This window comes from Pseudorasbora parva, chromosome 1, assembly GCF_024679245.1.
Source record: "Pseudorasbora parva isolate DD20220531a chromosome 1, ASM2467924v1, whole genome shotgun sequence".
In the NCBI taxonomy this organism is placed as follows: domain Eukaryota; kingdom Metazoa; phylum Chordata; class Actinopteri; order Cypriniformes; family Gobionidae; genus Pseudorasbora; species Pseudorasbora parva.
In genome coordinates, this window is record NC_090172.1 from 57330120 (window position 1) to 57357903 (window position 27784).

General features: G+C 41.0%; 1 protein-coding gene across 2 annotated transcripts; it reads left to right on the plus strand.

The window, feature by feature from the left end:
* Positions 1–2192: 2192 nt before the first annotated feature.
* LOC137086482 (transmembrane protein 272-like) lies at positions 2193–27784 on the plus strand. 2 transcript variants are annotated; one of them, XM_067452006.1, is made up of 5 exons: positions 21101–21195; positions 24852–24920; positions 25007–25057; positions 25148–25357; positions 27505–27784. In XM_067452006.1, the coding sequence occupies exons 2-5, from the start codon at positions 24857–24859 to the stop codon at positions 27696–27698; spliced, it is 519 nt and encodes a 172-aa protein (XP_067308107.1). In that variant the 5' UTR covers positions 21101–21195; positions 24852–24856; the 3' UTR covers positions 27699–27784. The 2 variants fall into 2 exon arrangements, with proteins under 2 accessions (XP_067308108.1, XP_067308107.1); XM_067452007.1 differs by lacking the exons at positions 21101–21195; positions 24852–24920; positions 25007–25057; positions 25148–25357 and adding exons at positions 2193–2238; positions 2282–2491.

Here is a 27784-nt window from a genome sequence, read left to right on the forward strand (position 1 = left end):
CCATCTTCAAAGGGAAAAGAGCCAGGGTGACACCAGAAGAGCGACAACCCCAAAGTACCATCCTGGGTAGAAGGTCTCAACCAGAGACATCCGTCTTCGATTGCGCCACTGAAAGCTGAGTCCCCGCTATGTCGGTCATTTTACAATCTAGAGGCAGATTAACAAAGTCACATACCGGGTCAACCTTCCTCCACACCACAGCATTGCCCCTTCCTTTCATCTTTCCCTTCTTAAACCAGTTACAGCCCCTCTGATTCCTTACGCAGCAGGATCTGGTGCTGACGATGTAACTACCTTCACCAATGGACCTGGATCAATGGTACTGTCGCAGGTTCAGCCATGTCCTCAACACCAGATTCCTCCACACACACTCCCAATCATCTGATTACTGATCAGCAATGCCTGCACCCAATCATGATCGCCTAGCACCATAAGGCCTTGTCCACACGAACACGGGTATTTTATAACTGTGACTTTTTTTTACACGGTTCGGCCGTTCGTCCACACGGAAACGCAGTATCAGGTCACTGAAACCGAACATTTTTGAAAAACCCTGCCAGAGTGAGGATTTTCAAAAACACCGGTTGCAGCGTTGTCGTGTAGACAGTAAAACCGGCGTTTTTGCCTTGCGACACCAGTGTGCGCCGTTATCCGCTGTGTTTGACGTCAGATTGTTCGCCGCTGACTGCTTTGTTGACGACCCTATGGTTGACGATTCTGTGCAATGGCGGACGTAGCCCACATATTGCTGATAGTAACTGTGCTAACAGGGCTGCTTGTATCATGTGCACAGATACATGCTCAGGTAAATTATTACATTGCGTAACAGAGGCGTCAGAATGAAATTCTAGGCTTCTGATTGGCCAGCATGCCTTTACGATTAGGGTGATATCGCTGCCTGCTGGTGTGGCATGCTCTTGACAGCGTTTGATAGCGGGTTTTTGCGTTTTCATGTAGACAGAGATTTTTTTGAAACCAAGCATGTGTGGACGTTTTTTTTTTTTTTTTAAACGCAGGAGGAAAAGCTCCAGTTATAAAAATACCCGTGTCCGTGTGGACTAGGCCTAAAGCTCACACTCTCCAGTTCACCTTCGTCTGGTCTTGTTTGTTCTACCCTGAACACATCAAACTGTCATGTCATCTTCCTCCAGTCACCTCTCGCTGAAACCTGCAGTACAGAGACTGTCATTCTCAAACCAATGTCACCATTACGATCTGCTAACCAGAAACTCACATGCTCTCTGAGTGTTGATCATTAAATACTGTTCAGACGATTACCTGTTTGCATACTTCTGTTCCATGACAATACCAATCAAAGTGCAAGGTGAAAACCATGGAAACATTTTTAATTTACTGCCAAACTTACGCAAAGTAAGTCTCTTCAGAAAGGAGAGCTTTTCTTGTGAGGGATGATGATTTTGTCTTATTGAATACATTCTAGCATAATGCATGCCATGCTTGTGTATTTTTTTCCATACAGCATAGAACTGGTTTATCTTGAAATGTTACCATTATAAGACAAGTATGTTAAAACCTTATAAAACAGAGAGAACAAAACCCATGATAATCTTTTCAGGCTTTCTAATCCCGGACCCAGAGTGTGTTCGGTAAAGACTCCAGGTAGGCGTTTTTAGTCAAAGTAACATTTGGGTTTGTGTAAGAGAAATGACTTTCAGTGTATTATTTAGAGACTCACAATCGTATTTGTTAGTGTAGCAGAATTCAATTGATCAATATTTCTATATTTCATTCAACTCAACACTAACTCAAATCATTATGTTTACACTTAATGTAAATTAAGAAAACACAATTGAACAATTGCTGTCATTAGTTCAGAATGATTTATTAACTGCTTTCTTAGACAGCTAATTTAGACTCTCATTTATAAAGTTTAGTGTTTAAAAACAAATGTGATATTTGAACTCTTCCAGACTCTGCATTCCAGTACCATGACCTTTTGAGCAATGCACAATCAATTATTTTTGAATCAAGTCGTGCATTTATCTGGGTTTGTGAAAAGCTGTATTTTATTATTTTTTATGATTTGCATAGGAACCATGGATTCCTTAATAGGAAATAATATAACATGCATTGGTATGAGAGTTTTCCTCCCTAAATAATTATTACATATGCACTTAATGAACATAACTTATACTCAAGCAAATTTTGGACTGATTTGTATTTCAGTGATTTCAAAACTTCTACTCATGGCTCTTCCCATTGCTCAGATTGCAATAGGTGTGTTGCAGTGAATGTAAGTGCTGTATTTATACCATCACAGGAGCAGTTTATCTCCAAGACTGTCCCCAGCAGCGCTACATCCCAGTGTATGTGCTGGTGTGTGGAGTGTTTGGTGTACTTCTGGCCTTGCTGTCTTGTCTGCCCTGCGCCCGTGAGACAGAGGAGGAGGCAGGCCGTAATTTGCTCAGCCTCACCTGCACCGTATGGAACGCTCTGGTTACTACCTTCTTGTTTTGCTGGCTGATCAGTGGTAAGATTGGATGGCATATGTGGGAGGAAGACGTCATTTAATGTGTTCATACACTCACCTAAAGGATTATTAGGGAACACCATACTAATAATGTGTTTGACCCCCTTTCGCCTTCAGAACTGCTTTAACTCTACATGACATTGGTTCAACAAGGTGCTGAAAGCCTTCTTTAGAAATGTTGGCCCATATTGATAGGAGAGCATCTTGCAGTTGATGGAGATTTGTGGGATGCACATCCAGGGCACGAAGCTCCCGTTCCACCACATCCCAAAGATGCTCTATTGAGTTGAGATCTGGTGACTGTAGGGCCATTTTAGTACAGTCAACTCATTGTCATGTTCAGAAAACCAATTTGAAATGATTTGAGCTTTGTGACATGGTGCATTATCCTGCTGGAAGTAGCCATCAGTCTATTGCACTTTACGTGTGCAACTAGAGTTTCTGAATTCTAGCCCTTTTGAGAATTTAATTAAAGTAAAGGTTAAATGTAAATGATTGTTTTTAAAGTCATTATTGTAAAAATAGTCAAGTAAAGTTGTATGGTCGCCTTTATTGCGCTTTTACAAAGCATCTCCACAGTATTAAACAGGGAAGCAACGATGATGCCAAATTGACAACTTTATCAAATGATAATCTTAAAAAAAAAAAAAGATTAAACAAGAAAGTAAGAGGATCCATGATGTTTAATTCATCAAATAGCCAATGTCATAAAATCATAATCCTAAAATCTTTTTCTGAAAATTCTCTTTCCCCCTTTTTTTTAACAGGTAGTGTGTGGATTTACTCTATTTACCATCCTAACTACAACCAAACCCTGGCTGGAGATCCCTATTGCAATAAGACTCTCTACTTGTTTTCGTTCTGGACCACCATTCTGGGATACATTGTGTTAGTTGTGGGGCTGCTCGGATGCTGTATTTGTATCTGTATTTCTATTCGTAGATTAGCAACATATGCATGTTAGCAAAAACAGAAATTGCTTACTGCTCCTTCAATGGATCTTAATGACAGGGTTCTTGATGGTTTGGGTAATAAACTCAACTTTGTGTACAGCCTTCTTCGCTACACACAGAAAGGGATACAAGCAGATTAACTTTGCTAAATTTTGTATATTAAAAAGGAGAGCAAATGTGGCCATCTGACCACATTTTTGGTTTAAAAATTACAATAAAGCCACCCAGTTATAATACTTGAGAGGTGAAAATCACATCAAACAAGTAATACTGATAGGTGAGTAACCCACTGGCGAGGCTAAATAAGGGCCAGAATGCACTGGCGCACAGAACAGGGAAAACAAAAAAAGGCATTGACATAGCCCTTATAGATAGATAACCCAAACCTTTTAATTGATCATTTGCTCACCATCATGTCGTTCCAAACCTGTACATTTTCTTTTTTCTGTGATAAGATGTATAAGAAAATGACATAAAAAGATTTTTTTAACAACATCCCAGTGGGTTTTGGACTCAATGTTACTTTGGACTTTGCTGTGTAAAGCATGTTTAGAGTTAGTTCTGTTATTGGGAAATGCTAATTAAGAAAATACTAGCCTAACGACTAACAAGATTTACGCATGAGTCTTTTCTTTGGTGCATTAGGTGACCTGGGACACTGAAGTACAGTATTGTTCAAAATAATAGCAGTACAATGTGACTAACCAGAATAATCAAGGTTTTTCGTATATTTTTTTATTGCTACGTGGCAAATGTGACGATCACAAAAGTGTCATATTTGTGTTATAAGAATATTCAGAATTATTGTTTTTTTTTACACAAGTTATTGTATTTCTTTTTGGAAAAAAAGTATCAAACAGGATTTTATTTTAATATGATTTGCCTTCTTTAAAGGGGGGGTGAAACACTCAGTTTCAGTCAATCTCATGTCAATCTTGAGTACCTATAGAGTAGTATTGCATCCTTCATATCTCCGAAAAGTCTTTAGTTTTATCATATTTATAAAAGAAATATAGGCTGTACCGAGTCTTTCCGGAAAAAACCGAGCGCCTGGAGGCGTATCGTGTGGGCGGAGCTAAAGAATGACAAGAGCGCAAAGCGATGACGTCCTCAAGCGTGGAGAAACCCATCTATCTCAGCTAATACAGATAATGATCCAGAATCAAATCTGAGGGAGAAATAAATTGAACAGGAGAAACGGCAACAGCAGGACGTCCGTCTCTGTGTTATGTAAGTTACTGTATTTAATGGCCTCTCCACATTTCTGTGTGTTTACTCGCAGAGTATGAGGACATGATTCGGTTTATGGACTATTGTATGCGACTAGACCTTAGAAGTAGCAAGCAAAACGGTTTTGCACGTCAGAATACTGTAACGTTATACAGAGAACAACAATGGAGTAACCGTTAGCGCATTTGAATGACGAAGCACGCGATCGTGTCGTTTACTGATGTTTACTCATGCGACGGTAGCCAACAGCAGAGACATTTGAAGCAGTTTAAGTTAACTCACCGTCGAAGCTTTATCGCTGGGACCGCTCCGTCAGAAACACACTTCTTTGGTATGATTTGGTAAAGTCCTGTGACAGCAGTGGCGTGTAAATCCATTTTGAGACGCAACTGAAACGATGTTGTCAAGCTTCCCGTCATTTCTGCGTTCAAATCGGTTCAAATGCAGCGCTGCCTTCCCGGAATGCTGTGCTGAAGAGTTGAAGTCGCTCGACGTCACCCATAGGAATAAAGTGGAGCGCGGCGCCGTTCACGGACGACTGGATCTGCAGCTGAGAGACTGTTTACAGCGTGCTCTAGTCACGCGCGCTCGCGCGCGCACCCTACCGGGAGAAGAGCCCGTACGGCCCATACAAGGACCTTCCGCTCTTATTAACGTCAAATAGACCCATACTCGAAAAAAACTCGCCGAAACTTGTGAGAAACCGGAAGGAGTATTTTTGACACAGAAATACTCCATCAAATGTCCAACATTAGTTTTTGAAACTTTGTCTATGTTTAGGATGGGAATCCAAGTCTTTAACAGTGTAAAAAGCTCAGTATGCATGAAACAGCATTTCACCCCCCCTTTAAGAAGTTAAGTGTGTAGTGTTTGCTCCGAGCCAGCAGGGGCGAAATCGAGTGACGGGTTTAGCTGCGTGAGTTGTGGGTTTTCTCATTACTACAGAGAGCTCGAACCTGACACACTGTCTCCTCGTTTCTCTCCTGTGTTACAGGTTGGTAAATGTACAAAAACCCATCAGAACTATAATTTAGCCATGCTAAAATGTGTTTGATATATGATTGAACTGCTTTAGTGAAGTAATTTTCGTTAGAGTCTGTTTCTGATTTTGTTGGTAACTAGTTTGAAACGAGAGGGCAAAGTCCGGCAGATTAACGGCCTACTGGCAACGCGCACATGGAGTGGGTCGACTCACACACACTTTTCAATGTAAATAAAAGCACACAAAGGAATTTTATGCTCTTACAATGTCAATGAGTATTTGTTAGTTCACTGTATGTTAGTTTCTAACTATACGTTGAAAATGTGTTTTCACAATGAGTTTAGACAAAAATGGTTACTGTTTAAACGGAGGTTTGAAGTTACATTTGGAGCACTTTAGTAGTTGTCAGCATGATTTGCAGGACTGTATTAACGTGATACTGATAAAATACTGGAAATAGAAGTTATTAAGCATCCTAAACATAGCTGGTGAATATTACCATTGTCTTTACATTTTGTTTTGATAAATAGTGTAAAATACAAGCATGAAGAGTAAGTGAGCATACATTTGGTACTCAGAGGCGTATTTTATTATGGATTTTGTATTGACATGGACACTGGAATTCATTGTAATGTGAAAAAAAGGCACTGAATATGTAATATGTGAAACATAAAATAACTCTAAATAATAAAGATGTGTTTACTGAAGAAAAATCTTTAATAAATTACTACAGAGAGCTCGAACCTGACACACTGTCTCCTCGTTTCTCTCCTGTGTTACAGGAGTCAATCTGTTCACCACGGTGCCGTTGCCACGGTACCTGTTACAGATTTTTGGTGGCCCGTACGGGGAGCGGCAGCAGTTGCGCAGGCTACAGCACGACAACAAGACACAGTCAAGACCAGCAGAGAAACCATAGGGTCACAACCAGCTCGCAGACGGGGCAGTACACGTGGAGCCAGACCAAAAGCTACGGGTGGAAAGCGCAACCAACTGTGAAAAAGAGAGTTAAGCAGTCATGGCGGACGGTGAGAGAAAAGGCTTGGTGTGGAGCATCAAGAAGAGTCTACTCATGCTGACGGCCGATGAACTTCTCCAACTAGCCCAAAATGTTGGTCCTGTGCCAGGGAAGGATTCATCCGAGCTTAGGTTGGCGAGGAAGAGATTTGCTTCGAGTACATTCTAGCTTTTATGAACAGTGACACTTTGGTGGAATCTGAGGATTCAGGTATGGCAGTGTTGTTAGAGCTTAATGATACTGTGAACAATGTAATTCAGATTCGTTATGCTCAACCTAAAGCAGATAATGTACACAATATAATGTCAACCCCAGTACCGAGTGAGAATATGACAGTAGGTCAGCCAGCGACAATTACTGATGACCTGACTTACGTGACAGCCAGTGGTTCTAACGCTAATACTACGCACACAACCGCAGTCAGCGTAGTTACCCCTTCACCAAACACCAACCCGCCACTCGCACGTACTGATGTCAGAACCACGCAGAACACTGACACAGAGTTACAGAGAATGCTCTCTAGCTACGCTGAGCTTAGCAACAAAGTCCTACAATACATAAACAACCCCACATCATCACCTACACTCACTCCGGCACCAGTACAATCTACTCAACAATACAACAACACTTACACCCCTGAACAACAGCCCCACGGAAAATATGACCGAGCCGTCCCCCTTCGAGACCTTTCACTGCTTCGTCGTGAGTTCAAGATTCAAGGTGGACAGATCGGTGATCACAGCTCAGATTTAAGCTACAATAGCATATGCAGACAAATCGATGAGGGTGTTAAAGAGCGATTCAGTGAGACTGAAATACTTAGAGGTGTTCTCAGAGTCATTAAATCTGGAAACTTTAAAGATATGCTAATGCACAAGGACGATCTGACCATAGATGAGCTGAAAGGCTTTCTGCAATCGCATTTAGGAGGGCGGAGCAACACAGAACTTTTCCAAGAACTTATGTGCACAAAACAAAATGACGGTGAGACTCCACAACAGTTCTTGTACCGGGTAATAGGCCTCAAACAAAAGATCCTGTTTGCTTCAAAATATGCTGACACAGAAGTTAAATACAATGCAAACACGGTTCAAGACATTTTCCTTCACGCCATATACCAGGGCCTCAGCCATAAGCATAATGACATACGTCGAGAACTTAAACCATTTCTCTCAAATAGCAGTGTGTCTGACGAGACAATTCTAAAGCAAATGATGAAGATAACAAATACGGAGAATGAGAGACAGAGACGTTTGGGGTCAGTTGTAAAGCAGAAACAAATAAGCGTGCATAGCACAGAGCTTGAAGTTGCAGCAGTACAAGGCAGTAGCACAAAGAAAGATGCTACAGATAAACAACCAAAGGCTGATGCACTCCAACAGTTAACTGAGAAAGTAGAAGAGTTAATGAATAAAGTTGAACTGCTTCAACGGCCACAGCGAATTCAAAACCCAGAAGCTTGCCATCACTGCCAAGTCAAAGTGGATCAAAAGAGAACCAGATCAAATAGCTGTGCCAACTGCCTTGAAAAGAATCACCCAGGTTGCACCCATTGTTTTTACTGTGGTGAAGATGGCCACAGAGCAGTAGGCTGTCTGAAGAAGTCCAAGCGTCCGGAAAACTGGAGCCGGTCCCTGCCAGGGGACGAGCAGTGACCGGGCTTCACGTTCAGTCCCACAGTGCTGAGTGTAACATCTGGAATTCTGAGAGCCATATGAAGACACGTTTAGTTAATCAGAGACCAAAAGAAAATAATGAACAAGTCAATTCCCAGCCCTCTCTTTCCATACCCACCCAAACAAGTAGGCGGCTGGCCAAGTTTATAGGAGCCAAAGCCCTTGCGCGATGTGACCTTAATGGCTTGACAGTCAACGCTTTGCTAGACACTGGAGCTCAGGTGAGCATGAGTGATAAAAGCTGGAAAGAAAAGTATCTACCAGACGCACCCATTAGGCCACTCAGTGAAATATTTGATGAGAGAGAAGAGCTGGAAGTACATGCTGTGAATGGAGACATCCTCCCTTTTGATGGCTGGGTCCTCATCGCAGACAGCCTCAGGGGAAATAGTGTTCTTAGCCAGTCTATCATGGTGCCTTTCCTCATCTGTAGCATCCCGCTTGCACAGCCACTACTTGGATTTAATGTGCTAGAGGAAGTGATTCAGAATCGGCCAGCAGAACTTGTTCCAGCCCTCACCATGCTTCTTTCTGATGCAATATCTATCCCTGCTGATAAAGTTGAGCTGCTGGTGAACTTCATCCAGACTGACAAACCCTCTACGTATCAGAGACTGTTAAGAACGGGCAATTATGACACTGCAGTTCCAGCTGGACGAGTAGCCTGGGTTAAGTGTCAGATCTCATCCGCTACAGATCAGTCAGACCCCCTCCTCTTGTTTGAACCTGATGAAAACAGTGCCCATCTCACAGAGCTTGAGGTTGAGGAAGGCCTACTAGAAATACAGACCGCAAAGAGACCTTATGTAATTATACCGGTGAAAAATAACACTAAACATGCTGTCACTATACCAAGGAAGACAGCCCTTGGTAGCATCCAGACTGTGGCCAGGGTGATCGAGACCAATCCACTAGAGAGTTCTAGGCCCAGAGTAGTAGTGGACAGCGCCGCCGCCACACCATCTGCTCAAACTGTTTCAGCCTCGTGGCAGCCTCCAGTGGACCTCAGCCATCTGAGTGATAAGGAACAAGAGAAAGTCAAGAAAATGCTGTGGGAAGAATCAGCTGTATTTGCACGAGACAGTCATGATATTGGATGTATCCCTAGTTTACAGATGTCAATCACCCTCAAAGACGAGATTCCAGTACAGAGAGCCTACTCCTCGGTCCCCAAACCACTGTTCAAAGAAGTGAAAGACTATGTACAAGATCTGCTCATGAAAGGCTGGATTGTCAAATCCAAGTCCTCTTACGCTGCACCAGTGGTCTGTGTCCGAAAAAAGGATGGTACACTCTGCCTCTGTATAGATTATCGTCTCTTGAATCAGAAGACCATCCCTGATCGACATCCTTTACCTAGGATACAAGATCTGACTGACACACTTGGTGGCTATTCGTGGTTCAGTATCCTTGACCAAGGAAAGGCCTATCACCAGGATTTTATCGCCAAAGACTCCCAGCACCTCACTGCTTTCATTACTCCCTGGGGGCTGTATGAATGGATCCGTATCCCTTTTGGCCTCTCTAATGCCCCTGCGGCCTTCCAACGGAGTATGGAGGAGATGTTGGGTCCCTTGAGAGATGATTACTGTCTCCCGTATCTTGACGACGTACTTTGCTACGCAAAAACCTTTGACGAGCATGTGGAAGGGGTCCGAAAAGTACTTCAAGCTCTCCAGCAACATGGAGTGAAACTAAGACCTGAGAAATGTGAGCTATTTCGACAGGAAGTAAGATATGTGGGTCGTCTTGTGTCAGCTCAGGGAGTAAGGATCGATCCCAAAGACCTGGATGCAGTGCGGTCGTTAGCCAGCAGGACCCCACAGACTGTTGGAGAAGTGAGAAAGCTCACCGGGTTCCTGGGCTATTACCGTTCCTACATTCAGGACTTTTCAAGGATAGCAAAGCCCATTTATGAGCTATTACAAGTCAAGCCAGAACAAGCAGCTGTAACGCGTGGTAGAAGCAAAGGTCCACAACTACCATCTAGAACACCTGTGGAGTGGGCCTCAGAACATCAGGAAGCCCTTGACCAACTCGTGTCTCTCCTTGTTAGCCCCCCCGTGTTAGCATACCCTAACTTCGACTCACCTTTCGTATTACACACCGATGCTTCAGACCAGGGGCTGGGCGCGATTCTTTATCAACACCAGGATGGCAAGTTGAGAGTTATTGGGTACGGGTCTTGGACCTTAACAGCAGCTGAGCGAAACTACCATCTGCATAGTGGGAAACTAGAGTTCCTCGCCCTGAAGTGGGCCGTGTGTGAAAAGTTTAGAGATTACTTATTTTATGCACCTCACTTCACGATATACACAGACAACAATCCTCTGACCTACGTTATGACCACAGCAAAGCTAAATGCTGTAGGCCATCGGTGGGTTGGGGAACTCTCCGATTTCAGATTTGATATAAAATACAGACCAGGGAAGTCTAACGTAGACGCTGACACGCTGTCGCGTCTCCCTTTAGACATTGAGGCTTATGCTGAGTCCTGTACCAAAGAGTGTGCCGAAGACGTGGTTCGCGCGATATGGGATGGAAGTAAAGTAGCCAAACAGAAAGATGTAGCCTGGGTGGCGGCTCTCAACATCTCCTCCCAAGCTGACTCGTCTCCCTCCTTTGATCACTTAAATGCAATTAGGCATGACGAGCTTGTGGAAGCACAACGTGCAGATGAAGCCATCAGTGAAATGATCAAGTTAAAAGAGACTGGTACACCTTTAACTGATGAGGTACGGAAGGTTGCTAGCGGAGCCACCAGAAGACTATTCCATGAATGGGGAAAGCTATTCTTGGAGAATGGTCTCCTGTACAGGCGTGCTAATGAGAGAAAGCAGTTGGTGCTCCCTGCCAAGTACAAAGGCCTTGTCCTGAAGAAACTCCATAATGAAATGGCCCATGTTGGCACAGAAAGGGTCCTTAACCTTGCCAGAGAGAGATTCTATTGGCCTTTTATGGCTAGAGAGATCGAGGAACATATCACCAAGAAATGTCCATGCATAAAATCGAAGAAACCGGTTACTCATGTTCGCGCCCCAATGGGTAGCATCACATCAAGCTCGCCACTAGAGTTGGTGTGTATTGACTATTTACATCTAGAGACCAGCCGTGGTGGCTATGAATATATTCTTGTAGTCGTTGATCATTTTACAAGATTTGCTCAAGCTTATCCAACAAAGAATAAGAGTGGGAAAACGGCAGCTGAGCGCATCTTTAATGATTTCGTCCTCCGCTTCGGATATCCATCAAAGTTACACCACGACCAAGGCCGCGAATTTGAAAATGAGCTCTTTCGTACACTTCAACAGCTGTCAGGAATTCGTCATTCAAGAACATCTCCATATCATCCCCAGGGAAACCCTGCGGAACGGTTTAATCGGACGATACTCCAGCTGTTAAGAACATTGCCAGAGAGTGAAAAGGAACGATGGAAAGATCAAATCCCACAAGTTGTACATGCATACAACTGTACTCGGCACGAGTCGACAGGCTTCTCACCCTTCTTTCTTCTTTATGGCCGCCATCCTCGCCTTCCCATTGATTTATTGTTTGGATTGGTTGGAGAGACAGAGCCTGACTCGCCAAAGGGATATGCAAAGAAGTGGGCAAAGCAGATGTCTGAAGCTTATCGAATTGCCAATGAGAATAGCAAACAGGCCAGTGCCAAAGGCAAAGTGCTATACGACAAGAAAGCAAGAGGAGTGGTATTACAGCCTGGCGATAGGGTCTTGGTCAGAAACCTCAGTGAGCGCGGTGGACCGGGAAAATTACGGTCATACTGGGAGAAGTCCATCTATGTTGTCAAAGAACAGTTCGCGGATAACCCAGTGTATGTAGTGTACCCTGAGTTTGGAGACAATAGGAAGACAAGAACACTACACCGCAATCTGCTGTTGTTAGCGAATGACCTTCCAGTTGAAGCTCCTCCAAGCGATGACGCTCCTGAAAAGAGGACACAGAAAAGTAAACACCAGACTCGACGTACCAACGTCCCAAGATGTACAGATCTTGAGGAAGAATCAGGTTCAGACTCAGATTCTGACAATGACTCAGGTGGCCATCGTTATTGGCTGAGGGTACCAGCAGAAAGGATACAGGAGATACCCACTGTAGCCCCACAACAACGCCCTGCCATAACTCTGGGTCGCCCAACTCCATTTCCTGGCCAGGAAAAAGAGAGAGTTAGAATGCAATACTTACCTGAACCAGACCTGATGCCTAAAAAAGACACAGCGATAGAAAGCTCTGGAGAGGGTAAAGACCAGTCTGTTGTTGCGGGACCTGAGGAACAAGATGGATATGACGAGGCCCTAGAGCCCATCCAGGAGGAGCAGTCTCCAGCCAATATGGTGCCAGACAACCAGACAGAGGTCAGGAGATCAAGTCGGGGCCGACGACCTAAATAGATTTTTACGTATGAGAACCTTGGTCGGCCCACACTGACAACACAAGCTACAGTTAATATGGCAAATACACACTTCCAACCACCCGCTTACCCTGTACCTCATACTACCATACTACTTGTTTGCTAGGCAACGTGGGGGAGAGGACGCTGGCGTTGTCTGTTCGCCGCTTCTCCACCCACAACAAATCATGTTAATGTACTATTAGATTTACATTTTATTTTATTTCCTTATGTTTGTGACTAGTCTAACAGTCAGAGCTACAATTGGGACTGTTGCTGATTGCTGGCAGCCACTGAGAGGTCGTTGTTCGTCGTTTTCGCCGTTTTCAACCGCTTCTCTAATGTTTACGTTTGAATTGCTGCGGTTGGTTTCTGGTTTGGAGGACATTTGATGTTTCTCGCCACGGGTGCTCACTGGTGGTCTCCCTTGGGCTTAAGCTGCATGGTGGCTGAAGTTTGCACCGGCTAGCGTCATCCGGGCTCTCGTCGGCGGCGTCCGGCATGATGTTGGGATGTTCTGCTTCTCGGCTGCGCCCCTGTTCCGTCCTGCATTGCGACCGTGGAGCGACATCTGCGCCGGCCCCGGTGTGTCCACAGAAGTGCCCGGAGGAATGTTCTGCCTCTTGCATGGTGCTGCAGCGATCCCCATCGTTTGAATCATCATGAAGAAGACCCATCATCTGGTCTTCAGCTGTCGTGCCTCGGCGATGTCATCGGGACACTGCCGCTGGGAGAAATCTGAAACATGGAGTGGACCACAGTGTGCTGCGGAGCTAACAGAGACTTCCACCATCAGCTGTTTTCTGTCCACCATCAGCTCTGTTTCTGTTCACCATCAGCTCTGTTTCTGTTCTGTTTTCTGTGTTGGTTGATTGTTTGTAGTATTCTATATTTTTACTTGTTATTCATTTTTTTGTTGTTATCCCCCCCCCCCCCCCCTTGTTGCACTTTGAGATTCTTCGGAATGAAAAGTGCATTATAAATAAAATCTATTATTATTATTATTTACCCAACCCACGTACTCACTTATCCCACGTCCAACATCAACATATCCGCTTAACCCCTATTCTACCTTTTACCCGCCATTCACATACATGCCTTACACCGTAACATCACCACCATACATAGTACCAGTTCCGGTTGCCTGTTAGGAAGAGAAAAGAGAATTTTAGTTAAGAAAAATTTAGCAGAAAATGGTGGGACCCATTTTTTTTTTGATGGGAAGTGTGTGACGATCACAAAAGTGTCATATTTGTGTTATAAGAATATTCAGAATTATTGTTTTTTTTTTACACAAGTTATTGTATTTCTTTTTGGAAAAAAAAGTATCAAACAGGATTTTATTTTAATATGATTTGCCTTCTTTAAGAAGTTAAGTGTGTAGTGTTTGCTCCGAGCCAGCAGGGGCGAAATCGAGTGACGGGTTTAGCTGCGTGAGTTGTGGGTTTTCTCATTACTACAGAGAGCTCGAACCTGACACACTGGCTGTGTCCCAATTCAGGGGCTGCATCCTCCTAAGGCCGCATTTGAAGGCCGATTGCGTCACCGCAGAGCGACGAGGCTGTCCCAATTCGAAGGAGCCTTCTAATGCGGCCTGCCGTCAGTGTTGCCAAGTCCGCGGTTTTCACGCCGAATTGGGCTACTTTTATGTTGTTGTTGCGGGTAAAAAAATATTTCCACGGGTTGATTTTTAACCCTGTAAGTACGATTTCGTCGCTCCACCATCCCCAAACGCACATATTCAGGGGAGAATTTGGCCGTTCAATGGAGAAAATTGCATTGGGAGTTTTGGGTTAGTTTTGTTGCAGAGACCTGGCAACCCTATCTCCCCGGAACGTGAAGGATTGAACGGATTCTTCGTAGCCTAGCCCATCCCACGGCAGAGGAATACAAATATAAATGTAAGTATTGTGTTTTAATTTACTCAAATAACCAACCAAACGTGTTAAAAACCTGGGGTCTTTATTTCTTAACGTGAACTTGAAGCCTGCGTTACCACTGAGGCTTTATCCTTAGGTGATCTGATGTAACGTTAATATTTTGTTTTGTTTTATGGAGCAGTTAGCAGACAGCTTTATTAAAATAAGGGCAGCAAATTAGTATTTATTTACCCGGCCGAAAAACTCGGCCAGTGTGGATTGACAGTGATCACTGATCACTCTGTCGGGGTTTATTCTGCGATAACAACAGGCTGGGTGTACATTATCCCTTACTTATAGCCCCCCTTATCCAGTTGATAACAATAGTCTATCATAAAAGCTGTGTCTACAAATGTTTTAACCAAATTTGAGTATCTAGAAATATGATTTCTGGAGTATTTTGTATACATGTATAATACATGTATACAAAATGTATAGCTGCATCATATATATAAAATTCCACCCCTGCCTTGCAGGTATACAAAAAAAATTGGGACAACTAAAAAAAAATACATGTATGCAAGTTAATAGACACATCTTTGCTGACATATATTGCTGTTGTGTTTGTTGTTTTTAACAGGAATGTTTATTTTCTCTGCATTAGGATTGCAAGTGTCCTGGGACAGGTGAGGGAGTGAAAAACTTGGCCATGGTTTGTCCTCATGGATGAGGTGTTGGGACAGGCATTCTAACCCTCCTGTCCTCATGGATGAGGTGTTGGGACAGGCATTCTAACCCCCCTGTCCTCATGGCCTTCACCCCTGAGGACCATGGGCGTCGCTAGGCCCATTTCAGAGGGACTTCATTTTTTATTTGTAAATAAAAAGTTATTTCTCTGCAATGTTTATTTTTGTAATGCAATTTTTTTTTTTAATGAAACCAGTAAATTTTAAATGAAATAAATTATTCTGTTGGCTAAATTTTTGTCATGTCAATTAATTTGTAAATGAAACAAATTGTTCTAAAAAAAATATTTACAGTACTTGTTTACAAGTATTTACAAGATAAGTTACGTTTAAGATGGGAAAAACTAAATAAAATGTTAAATGAACTGTACATAAAAAATAATGGAAGAAAGGGTTTTATGTAGACTTTTATTGAGCAGGGTGGAGACCCTGGATGGGCTGCACAATAGAGACCCTGGTATAGCCTCTGTCAGCGGGACATCATCTGGGATCAGTGCATATTTCCACCTGTCCAACAGGTTTGCAGTGCTGACTCAGTCGACTGCTGCCATGTCGCTTAGATGTTTTCAGAAAGAGTGATGAATAAATTAAATGAACTTACATCCTCAAAATCAAACCATAACATATTTTAACATGCATAACTGTTCTATGAGCTGAACTCTGCAGGACAGCGGCCCTCCAGGACCAATGGTTCCTATCCCGGATCTTGAGACTATTTTAGTGTATTTTATTTTTGGATTCTATAATGTTCATATTTTTTAAACAATATCAAAATCTTATATCCATGTATATAAAGTCAGTTTTTCATTGAACTACAATATTTGCCGCTGAGATGAAGTTTAAACTCAAATACAGAGTAAATATATTTTGTTGCAGCATTTGTAATGTTTAGCAACTGTGACAGCTGCCGTTGAAGAGTAGCAGTAACAAACTGAACTGCCTAACAACAAAACAACTAAAGATGTTCACTTCCGTCCATTTATGTACATAATAAAGAGTATAAACTATATAAACTCGCATGTTGGTTACATATTAGTCGACATTTGAATATTTATTGCATTTTTTATTTATTTATCATTAGATAAGGCTACTGGAGTAAATTGAATCCCAATGCTTACGTTACGTTTATGTGTAATCTGGCTTTCTTTAAAAAAAATATCTGACGTCGCGGCGCGCAATGAATTCTGGGGTTGGCAAGGCTGCGAAGCATCCATCCGAGTATCCTTCGTTTCACGGGAAAAGAAGGACGCATTTGCAGGCGTTATTTTGAAGGAGCCTTCGAAGGACCTTTGAATTGGGACAGCCTTCGTCGCGCCGCGGTGACGCAATCCGCTATACCTTCCACTGTAAACAAGTCTCGGTGCGTCCTTTGAAGGCCGCGTCGGCCGCGCACTTCGAAGGACACAGCCTTCAGAGGACGCAGCCCTTGAATTGGGACACAGCTACTGTCTCCTCGTTTCTCTCCTGTGTTACAGGTTGGTAAATGTACAAAAACCCATCAGAACTATAATTTAGCCATGCTAAAATGTGTTTGATATATGATTGAACTGCTTTAGTGAAGTAATTTTCGTTAGAGTCTGTTTCTGATTTTGTTGGTAACTAGTTTGAAACGAGAGGGCAAAGTCCGGCAGATTAACGGCCTACTGGCAACGCGCACATGGAGTGGGTCGACACACACACACACTTTTCAATGTAAATAAAAGCACACAAAGGAATTTTATGCTCTTACAATGTCAATGAGTATTTGTTAGTTCACTGTATGTTAGTTTCTAACTATACGTTGAAAATGTGTTTTCACAATGAGTTTAGACAAAAATGGTTACTGTTTAAACCATTTTTAAACAGGGTTTAAGGTTTGAAGTTACATTTGGAGCACTTTAGTAGTTGTCAGCATGATTTGCAGGACTGTATTAACGTGATACTGATAAAATACTGGAAATAGAAGTTATTAAGCATCCTAAACATAGCTGGTGAATATTACCATTGTCTTTACATTTTGTTTTGATAAATAGTGTAAAATACAAGCATGAAGAGTAAGTGAGCATACATTTGGTACTCAGAGGCGTATTTTATTATGGATTTTGTATTGACATGGACACTGGAATTCATTGTAATGTGAAAAAAAGGCACTGAATATGTAATATGTGAAACATAAAATAACTCTAAATAATAGAGATGTGTTTACTGAAGAAAAATCTTTAATAAATTACTACAGAGAGCTCGAACTTGACACACTGTCTCCTCGTTTCTGTCCTGTGTTACAGGAGTCAATCTGTTCACCACGGTGCCGTTGCCACGGTACCTGTTACACAAACAAGTTACCAGTAGGTTCAGTAGATTCTCAGAAAACAAATGAGACCCAGCATTCATGATATGCACGCTCTTAAGGCTGTGCAATTGGGCAATTAGTTGAAAGGGGTGTGTTCAAAAAAATAGCAGTGTGGCATTCAATCACTGAGGTCATCAATTTTGTGAAGAAGCAGGTGTGAATCAGGTGGCCCCTATTTAAGGATGAAGCCAACACTTGTTGAACATGCATTTGAAAGCTGAGGAAAATGGGTCGTTCAAGACATTGTTCAGAAGAACAGCGTACTTTGATTAAAAAGTTGATTAGAGAGGGGAAAACCTATAAAGAGGTGCAAAAAATGATAGGCTGTTCAGCTAAAATGATCTCCAATGCCTTAAAATGGAGAGCAAAACCAGAGAGACGTGGAAGAAAACGGAAGACAGCCATCAAAATGGATAGAAGAATAACCAGAATGGCAAAGGCTCAGCCAATGATCACCTCCAGGATGATCAAAGACAGTCTGGAGTTACCTGTAAGTACTGTGACAGTTAGAAGACGTCTGTGTGAAGCTAATCTATTTTCAAGAATCCCCCGCAAAGTCCCTCTGTTAAAAAAAAGGCATGTGCAGAAGAGGTTACAATTTGCCAAAGAACACATCAACTGGCCTAAAGAGAAATGGAGGAACATTTAGTGGACTGATGAGAGTAAAATTGTTCTTTTTGGGTCCAAGGGCCACAGGCAGTTTGTGAGACGACCCCCAAACTCTGAATTCAAGCCACAGTACACAGTGAAGACAGTGAAGCATGGAGGTGCAAGCATTATGATATGGGCATGTTTCTCCTACTATGGTGTTGGGCCTATTTATCGCATACCAGGGATCATGGATCAGTTTGCATATGTTAAAATACTTGAAGAGGTCATGTTGCCCTATGCTGAAGAGGACATGCCCTTGAAACGGTTGTTTCAACAAGACAATGACCCAAAACACACTAGTAAACGGGCAAAGTCTTGGTTCCAAACCAACAAAATTAATGTTATGGAGTGGCCAGCCCAATCTCCAGACCTTAATCCAATTGAGAACTTGTGGGGTGATATCAAAAATGCTGTTTCTGAAGCGAAACCAAGAAATGTGAATGAATTGTGGAATGTTGTTAAAGAATCATGGAGTGGAATAACAGCTGAGAGGTGCCACAAGTTGGTTGACTCCATGCCACACAGATGTCAAGCAGTTTTAAAAAACTGTGGTCATACAACTAAATATTAGTTTAGTGATTCACAGGATTGCTAAATCCCAGAAGAAAATTTTTTTTTGTACAAAATAGTTTTGAGTTTGTACAGTCAAAGGTAGACACTGCTATTTTTTTGAACACACCCCTTTCAACTAATTGCCCAATTGCACAGCCTTAAGAGCGTGCATATCATGAATGCTGGGTCTTGTTTGTTTTCTGACAATCTACTGAACCTACTGGTAACTTGTTTGCCACGTAGCAATAAAAAATATACTAAAAACCTTGATTATTCTGGTTAGTCACATTGTACTGCTATTATTTTGAACAATACTGTATTAAAAGCATGCAATATCATAGGCCATGTTCAAACTGTCAGTCCAAATCTGAGTATGTGTGTATCCGATTGGAATCTGATCTAAAATGATTGACTGTCCACGTATTTAACTGTTCTGATTTGTGTCCATGCTGCTCTTTCATTTTCCAAAATATCTGGATTGGTTTCTATGGCATGAAGTTGCATTGGTAGGTATACGCCAAAAACAACAACAATCAACAAGGAGAAGTTTGTAATACAGATGTTGTCTCATGTACAAAATGGTTTTATTCATTTCTGTTGTCTGCACCAGTTTCATTTCAAAACATGTCTCTGTTACATCTGATCGGATTTCAATTGGATATGCACAAAAATCAGATTTGAATTCAACGTAGCCGTGAGCCAGAGTATACTTCGCTTTTTTTATGTGTACACAGGCATTCAATGCATGCGCAGTTTAGAGCAATCTCTCGTCACGAGTTACAAATGTAAATACTGCAAAAAAATGAAATGCACATATGTAAACTGCATTGGCCTACAAAGTATGCACTGTTCCAAAAAAAAAAAATGAAAAGGCAGTGCGCGTTCAGTACACATGTACTCTAATGAAATTGTACGCTGACTCTTAGGTATGTGTAAAAAGTTTACTTTGGCCTTTAGGCACATCAAGAAGTGTTTTTTTTTTTTTTTTTTGTGATTTCTAGTTTCTAGGGGCTTGTGATCAGAATGGACTTCTACGTTCCTGCCATTGGTGGAATTTTTCCATTGCAAACAGGATTGCCAGGCATTCTTTTACTATTTGCACATACCCCTTTTCCGTGGGTGTAAGTGCTCTGTTGCGAAAAATGGTTTGGGCATCTCAGCTATGGCTCTCACATAAACTGTTGTTTATCTTGTTTTTCTTCCCCCTTTTGTGAACTAAGGCTTAGGATTTCCTGAAATGGTTACCCTTTCATTTTTGCCACACTGCAGTAACATTTTAAAACATTAGCCGAGGTGGTACTAAAAAAAGTCACTCCTTCTGATCATATATAACGTATTGCAACACTACCAAGGCCTATCAAAAAAACAAAACCTGAAAACCATGGAAAATTGAAGCATTTGTATAGTTCCCCCAGTATGCTTTTTTTAAAGTTTCCTAATTTAGTTTTAGAGCCTCCTACAGCAGGTTTACATGTTCACATTATTCTCAAACAACTTGTCCGATAAATGTCTCTACATCTCTCCTTTCCTCGAGTCTACTCTGCTCTGATTGGTCCACCGCTTAAAGCGTTTCTGAAGCTAAACGGCCATTACCATAACTGAACTTCAGCTCCGGTTGAGAGGCTTCCTAAAGCTCAGCGATTGTGCACATTGTAAAGACAGTAATGGCGACGTTGATTTTACACAATGGCCAGAATACTAACCTGCCACACCTGTCACTCCGTCATTAAACACCATTCATAGGCACACAGCTCAAACTCCCTCATTGTCCAGTCTCGTCACTTTGAGAGTGAGAGTACATGAAAGTAGATTTACCCAACCACTCACCTGTGTTTACCTACCTTCTTCATCCTCCTCAAACCAATGATCGATCAGACTGCTGCGGGCTCATCCTCCCTCCTGCAAAGAGAAAGACCCGTCAGTTAAGTGCGACTGTCCATTGAACTGCTTATGCTCTTTACTGATTGTAATAAAAACTCACCTCTTGTTTCATGACACAAACTTAGAAGAAACTTGTTTTTTTTTCACTGTGATGACCAAATAAATGTTACTTATGGAGAGATTTTCTTCTGAAGGACAGTGATTGCAGCTTACTTACTGTAAACATTACATAATGCATGCAATGCTTGACATTTTAGAACCGGTTTGACTTGTAATGTTACAATTGCGTGTGTAAAAAAAAAAAAAAAAAACAGACACGATGGAGAAACCCTCAAAACAGAGCACAAACCCCATGATGAATCATTTCAGGCTTTCTAATCCCGGTGTCAGGTAAAGACTTTCCAGAACCAGAACTCCAGGTAAGCGTTTTTATACAAAGTAACACTTAGCCTTTGTGTAAGAGAAATGCCTGTCAGTGTATTATTTAGACTCACAATCGTATTTGTTAACGTAGTAGAATAAAATATCTTTATACTGTCATTTTTCAATATTTCAACTCAACACTAACTCAAACCAATATTTTTACACTTTATGTAAACTGTCTTTAGAAGATAATTGAACATGCAAGTTTAGCATTTAAAAATGAAACGTTTGTTTTTGATGTGATGGTCATTTTTGAACTCCTCCAAACTCTTCATTCCAGTACCATGACCTTTATTAAATGCACAGTGAATGCATTTAATAAACCAGTCTAAACCAGTGCTGCGTTCCAGTTCGTTTTGCTCATGCCCTTCCCTCACTAACTTCCCTGCGTCTCATTCACTCGGATGTGCGTCATTGCTTACGTTGCATGAGTGCCCACTACTGGCGTAAGATTTGCAATGGACTGAACTGGAACGTCCTAAGCCCTTGATCACTTGGAATCCACTATGGAGTTGATTACGAAATTGTTTAAAGGACAACTCCGGTGAGAAATGAACCAAGGGGTAATTAACAGATGGTTACAGACTAGATCGTTCTCTGGGATGCGTTTTCATGAAAATCGAATGTAAAGAGTTTTATCTCTAAAAACAGATTAGCTTATAACACTAGTCTCTGGGGCACAGAGTAAGTGAAATTAAATCGCTAGTTAATACCACTAACAAGGCTCAAAATAGCCTCACACTAACACGGTAGCATAATGAGGGTCCCTACATGCAAACCGAAGCATTGAGAACTTTGTAAGTGTACAAACAGTTTAATAAGAAGATACTTTATAAAGACAGTGCATTACGCGTTCACGGACAGGCGCCATTTTGGAAAACAGTCTCGACGAATCGATCCACGAGCGCTGTTCTAAGTGAGTTGGTCGTTAGGAATTAAGTTTGTGAAATGTAATAACATAGACATTTTTATTTATTTATTATCTTTTGCGTTCAGTGTTTTCTTCCGGAAACAACGGACCATATGAGATTCCAAGTCACAGTTCATCACTTAGAACAGCACTCGTAGCTCGACGAGTCGAGACTGTTTTCCAAGATGCTGCTGTCTGTAAACGCATAATGCGCTGTGTTTATAAAGTATCTTCTTATTAAACTGTTTCTACACTTACAAAGTTCTCAGTGCTTCGGTTTGCATGTAGGGACCCTCATTATGCGACCGTGTTAGTGTGAGGCTATTTTGAGCCTTGTTAGTGGTATTAACTAGCGATTTAATTTCACTTACTCTGTGTCCCATAGACTAGTGTTATAAGCTAATCTGTTTTAGAGATAAAACTCTTTACATTCGATTTTCATGAAAACACATCGCAAAGAACGATCTTCTGGGTAACCATCTGTTAATTACCCCTAGGTTCATTTCTCACCGGAGTTGTCCTTTAATGCAGCATTCTATATGTATATAGGTGTGTTTGGGTTGTTTTAAATATTTAAAAAATATTTTTATAATTATGAGTTGTTTGTGGTGGGGTAAATTAAACGCGATATGCAGCATTCTTTTACTATTTGCACATACCCCTTTTCCGTGGGTGTAAGTGTTCTGTTGCGAAAAAGCAACTGCCTGCTGTAGAAGTGCTGCGCCCAGTCCTGTCTCCGAGTCTGCACTGAACAGCCAGGTCTTCTTCTGGATTGTAGTATTTCAAAACAGGTGGAGATGCAATCATTTGTTTCAATTTATTAAATGCTTCTTCCTGTACATCAGTCCACTCCCAAACCACATCCCTGTGTGTCAGTCGTCTTAATGTATCGCAGCTGTCTGACAAGTGTGCTCAAAATTTGGACACGAAGTTCACCTAAAAATCTCTAGCGCCTTCACATCTGATGGTCTGGACATCTCCGCTATGGCTCTCGCCTTTTCTAGGTCACTCTTTAGGCCTTCTGAACACAGTCTGTGTACGATGTATGGCACATCTTTCTGTCCACTTCACGAAGTGGAACGCACTTCAAAATGGCGGCAGGGATTCCCCGAGGGGAAGTGCTTGTCTAAATGTGGAGTGGAAGTCTGAATATGCGATCCATTTGAATTAGACTTAATTTATGAACAGTCAAATCACATACTGAATCCTGCTAAAACTAGCTCAGATACATGCTTAAGTAACTTTAGCCATTATAGACTATTGTATTTATTAATATTTATTAAAATCAACTGAATCAAGTTCAAACCTAATAGCCTATTATAAACATATTGCTTTAAATAAAAGCTAGTCCACATAAGTCAGTGCGTTAATGGTCCTGTCCCATATGGCACACTTCATATGCACTTATGGCCTTGTGGACTTACAATGGCTACTGCGTACACGTGTCCATCAAGTCCACAAGAACATTGGATGTCCCTTGACCTTGATTGCAATATTGTCTGGTTTAACACTGTGAAGCTGCTTTGAAACAATCGTCATTGTAAAAGCTCTATATAAATAAAGTTGATTGATTGATTGTTTAGTGCGGCATTTGGGATAGGGCCGAGGTATTGTTGTTCATTACCGTCGCAACCACTTGCGTGTCTGGGTTTGAATAAGCTTCTCGTGTACGAAAAGTATCTGTACACATGACAAATATACATTATCTAAGCCCATTCTCTTTTTTAGGATGTTGATATAGCAACTGTTCAAGTGTCAAGTTTCATTAACTGTTCCCCGCCAAACACAGAATTTTCCATTATTTGTGAGAAAACGCTTCCAGGCCCAAAACTGAATTATCCGTGTTTCCACTGCGCTATTACGCATCTTCTGAATGAGTACTGAATCTCCTGATCAAAACACGCGAGCAAGACGCAGTAAAAGTTTTTTGTTTAAAAGCCGAGAGTTTACTCATCATTTTGATGTTGCATGTTCAGATATTTATACAACAAAATATGCTGGGGGCATTACATTTTTGTGAAAAGGACCAAAAATGCTGCCACTGACTGACAAAATACTTTTTTTTTTTTTTTTTTATGGTGGCGGGGAAAGAGTTAAGATTGTTTCTTCTTTAATCCCATTCATTCCATATTGTCCTTATAAGCAAATGTAATTTTTATATAGCCTACTAGTTTGACATGACATAAAAAAATTGAAGTTTTGTGTAAACGAATGCATGTAAAATCTGAGGTTAAATAAAATATGTTTAACATTAACATAGAGGTCATTTAAACGTAGCCTTTGAAAAATGTAAAGCAAAAAATGACATCATCAAATTATTTAGTTGTGATGTTGCATGCTTTGCATACACTGTATACAATTATTGTTGTTTTTTGTTGGTTTAACTTGAAAAAGTAAGTAACCTGGTTGCCTTAAAATTTTGAGTTTATTGAAATAAAAAATATGAGTTGATACAATGAAGGGAATTTGTTTTATAAATAGAAACTCAAAATATTTTTGTATCTGAACCACATAAAAAATTTGATAAATCATGAAAATAGCACTATTTGGCATGTTTCACTGCGGCATCAGAAATAAAACACACAATTACCCAATATGCTTACAAAATATTTTAATATTTTAATAAAGGTTGTCGGATCTCAAAAAATGTTCATTGTATTAACTCAAAATTTTAATTTCAATGAACTCAAAATGTTAAGGCAACCAGTTAACTTTTTTTCTAAATATTTTTTTACAGTGTAGGAACCATGGATCCAAAGCAAATGTGGAATTATGTGAAATCTCCTCCACCGACTAGTACAGCTGTCCTTGGTATGAGCATTTTTCTCCCAAAACAGTTTTTACTTCTGCACTTAATGAACATAACATACTAAATTTTGGACTGATTTGTATTTCAGTGATTTCAAAACTTCTACTCATGGCTCTTCCCATTGCTCAGATTGCAATAGGTGTGTTGCAGTGAATGTAAGTGCTGTATTTATTCCTTTGCTGAACCTTCAGTTATTTAAGGTGCTCTTGTGTTGCCTATACCATCACAGGAGCAGTTTATCTCCAAGACTGTCCCCAGCAGCGCTACATCCCAGTGTATGTGCTGGTGTGTGGAGTGTTTGGTGTACTTCTGGCCTTGCTGTCTTGTCTGCCCTGCGCCCGTGAGACAGAGGAGGAGGCAGGCCATAATTTGCTCAGCCTCACCTGCACCGTATGGAACGCTCTGGTTACTACCTTCTTGCTTTGCTGGCTGATCAGTGGTAAGATTGGGTGGCATATGTGGGAGGAAGACGTCATTTAATGTGTTCATAGGTCTCTGACAGCTTCATTGTTCAGTTAATCCGACACTTGCCAGACAAACAGCATATTTTTATTAGAATTCTAAGCTGTGAATGGAAAATGCTGTCTATATATATATATATATATTTTAGTTTGTTTGTGTGGGTCTGCCTGAAATCTGGGTGTGAATATGAACTTTTGTTCTGTGAAATAGCTAAGACAATGTCTTATTACAATGTAGGCTAACTACAACGCAAATTTGAATTTCAGAAGGGATTTTTTTTGTACAGTTTTGCTCTTTTGTCATTTTTGTTGTTTTTTGTTATTGAGGAGAAAACGTACAGCACATATTTACATATTCATCTAAGTGTCGCTCTCATCAGCATGGATATTCGTTAACAGTATATCGCTGCAAAGTTATCTCCAACTTCTTTTGACTTGAAAAGAACTTCGCCGTGAGCATATCAGGCCCATAGACTGTAAAAAATATAGATGTAGTGTCCGTGACATCACCCATAGGCAGAAGCACGGGAAGGGGGGCTTGTGGACTAAAATTATATTGTATTTAAAAAAATGAAATGAAATAAAATAAATTAAAATAGACCGACATAACATACTGTGTTTGATATGGAATTAAAATAATGGGCAGTGGATAAGATATAAACTAATGATTCATTATTTTAATAATTCCTCAGGAAGTGCTTTCGTCACTGTCACGTCACCTCACTCAGCAGAAACGCATTTTAGACTCTTTTTTTAATAACGTAACTACTAACACAGTTTAAATCTATATAATTGGGAATTCTTCTCAAATATTCGAACCTCTATTTGAACCTCTGATCGATTTGCATCAAAACTTGATGACATGCGTCTTACCCCTACACTATAGCCACAGTGATTAACTCAGAGATTTCCGTAGTTTTGTCTGGCCCAATCAATCGTTTAGTAAACTTCTGTATATTTGTATGTAATGTTAATGGCATCTAATGTTACTCTAGCAAAAAATAATAATCTGAGAACACCCCCTTTTTTTTGTTGCTTCCGACGCCCATGGTATGATCAGGATTTAACAAGTAATTAATTAGAAACAACAATAATCTAGGGCGGTGGGGCCGTCTGTGTTCTTTGATGTGAAAGGGTTGATTCTTCTACAACACCTGTCTGATCGCCAGCAACAAAATAATGACGTCACACATTTTCCGACCCAACTCCTTAATTATGCAGATGTTATAATGTAAACAAATGAGTTATAAAAAAATTCACACCCCTCACAGTTGTCATGAAGGGCAAAATTAGCCTTATAGAACAAAACCACAATTTGTACCAGGCTGTAAACATGTTTTTTGCTGCTTGGGCATGTTAAAGGGATAGTTCACTTTGAAATTAAATGTTGATATGTTTTAGCTTACCTCATGGGCATCCGAGATGTAGGAGTATTTGTGTTCCCCAGTAGTTTCAATTTTGATCATTTTAGGTCAAACCGTTCTTGTCTGTGCCTCACATAATGCAGGTCTATGGTCACCACCTCAAAGAGCATACACAGAGAAGTCCAAATTAAACAATCCCCCATCGTAGGTACACACTGAAGGCCTAAGACCCCAAACGAGCGGTTTGTGTGAGAAAACCAACAGTAAAACCAAAACAGGTAAAAACGAACAGGTAAAAACGATATAAATACTGTTGGTTTTCTCACACAAACCGCTCGTTTCGTGTCTTAGGCCATCAGTGTGTACTTACGATGGGGGATTGTTTAATTTGGACTTCTCTGTGTATGCTCTTTGAGGTGGTGACCATAGACCTGCATTATGTGAGGCACAGACAAGAACGGTTTGACCTAAAATGATCAAAATTGAAACTACTGGGGAAACAAATACTCCTACATCTCGGATGCCCATGAGGTAAGCTAAAACATATTAGCATTTAATTTTAAAGTGAACTATCCCTTTAACATGAGCTCAATGAGATTATGCTCCCTTCTGGAGCCTGTCCCTAGTGACCAGTCGATGAATTGCAGTTTAAATTAATTCCGTATTGGCTTCAAGAGAAACCACGGGTGATAATTAAAATGATTATGATAAATGATAATTAAAATTCTATTTCTGTAATACATGTTTATTTTTTTTAACAGGTAGTGTGTGGATTTACTCTATTTACCCTCCTAACTACAACCAAACCCTGGCTGGAGATCCCTACTGCAATAAGACTCTCTACTTGTTTGCGTTCTGGACCACCACTCTGGGATACATTGTGTTGGGTTTGGGGCTGCTGCTCGGATGCTGTATTTGTATCTGTACTTGCTTTTGTGGATTTGCAAGAGATTAGCAAAGACTCTGTAAGTCATCTTAAAGGTGCAGTGAGTGATTTCTAAGAAACCCCATTGATATTTGAAATCAGCCCAAACAAACACA

Coding starts and splice junctions, on each gene's coding strand:
- LOC137086482 (XM_067452006.1), top strand. CDS start 24,857: ATGGATCCAAAGCAAATGTGGAATTATGTGAAATCTCCTCCACCGACT. Junction 25,058..25,147: donor CATTGCTCAGATTGCAATAG/GTGTGTTGCAGT, acceptor ATACCATCACAG/GAGCAGTTTATCTCCAAGAC. Junction 25,358..27,504: donor GCTTTGCTGGCTGATCAGTG/GTAAGATTGGGT, acceptor TTTTTTTAACAG/GTAGTGTGTGGATTTACTCT.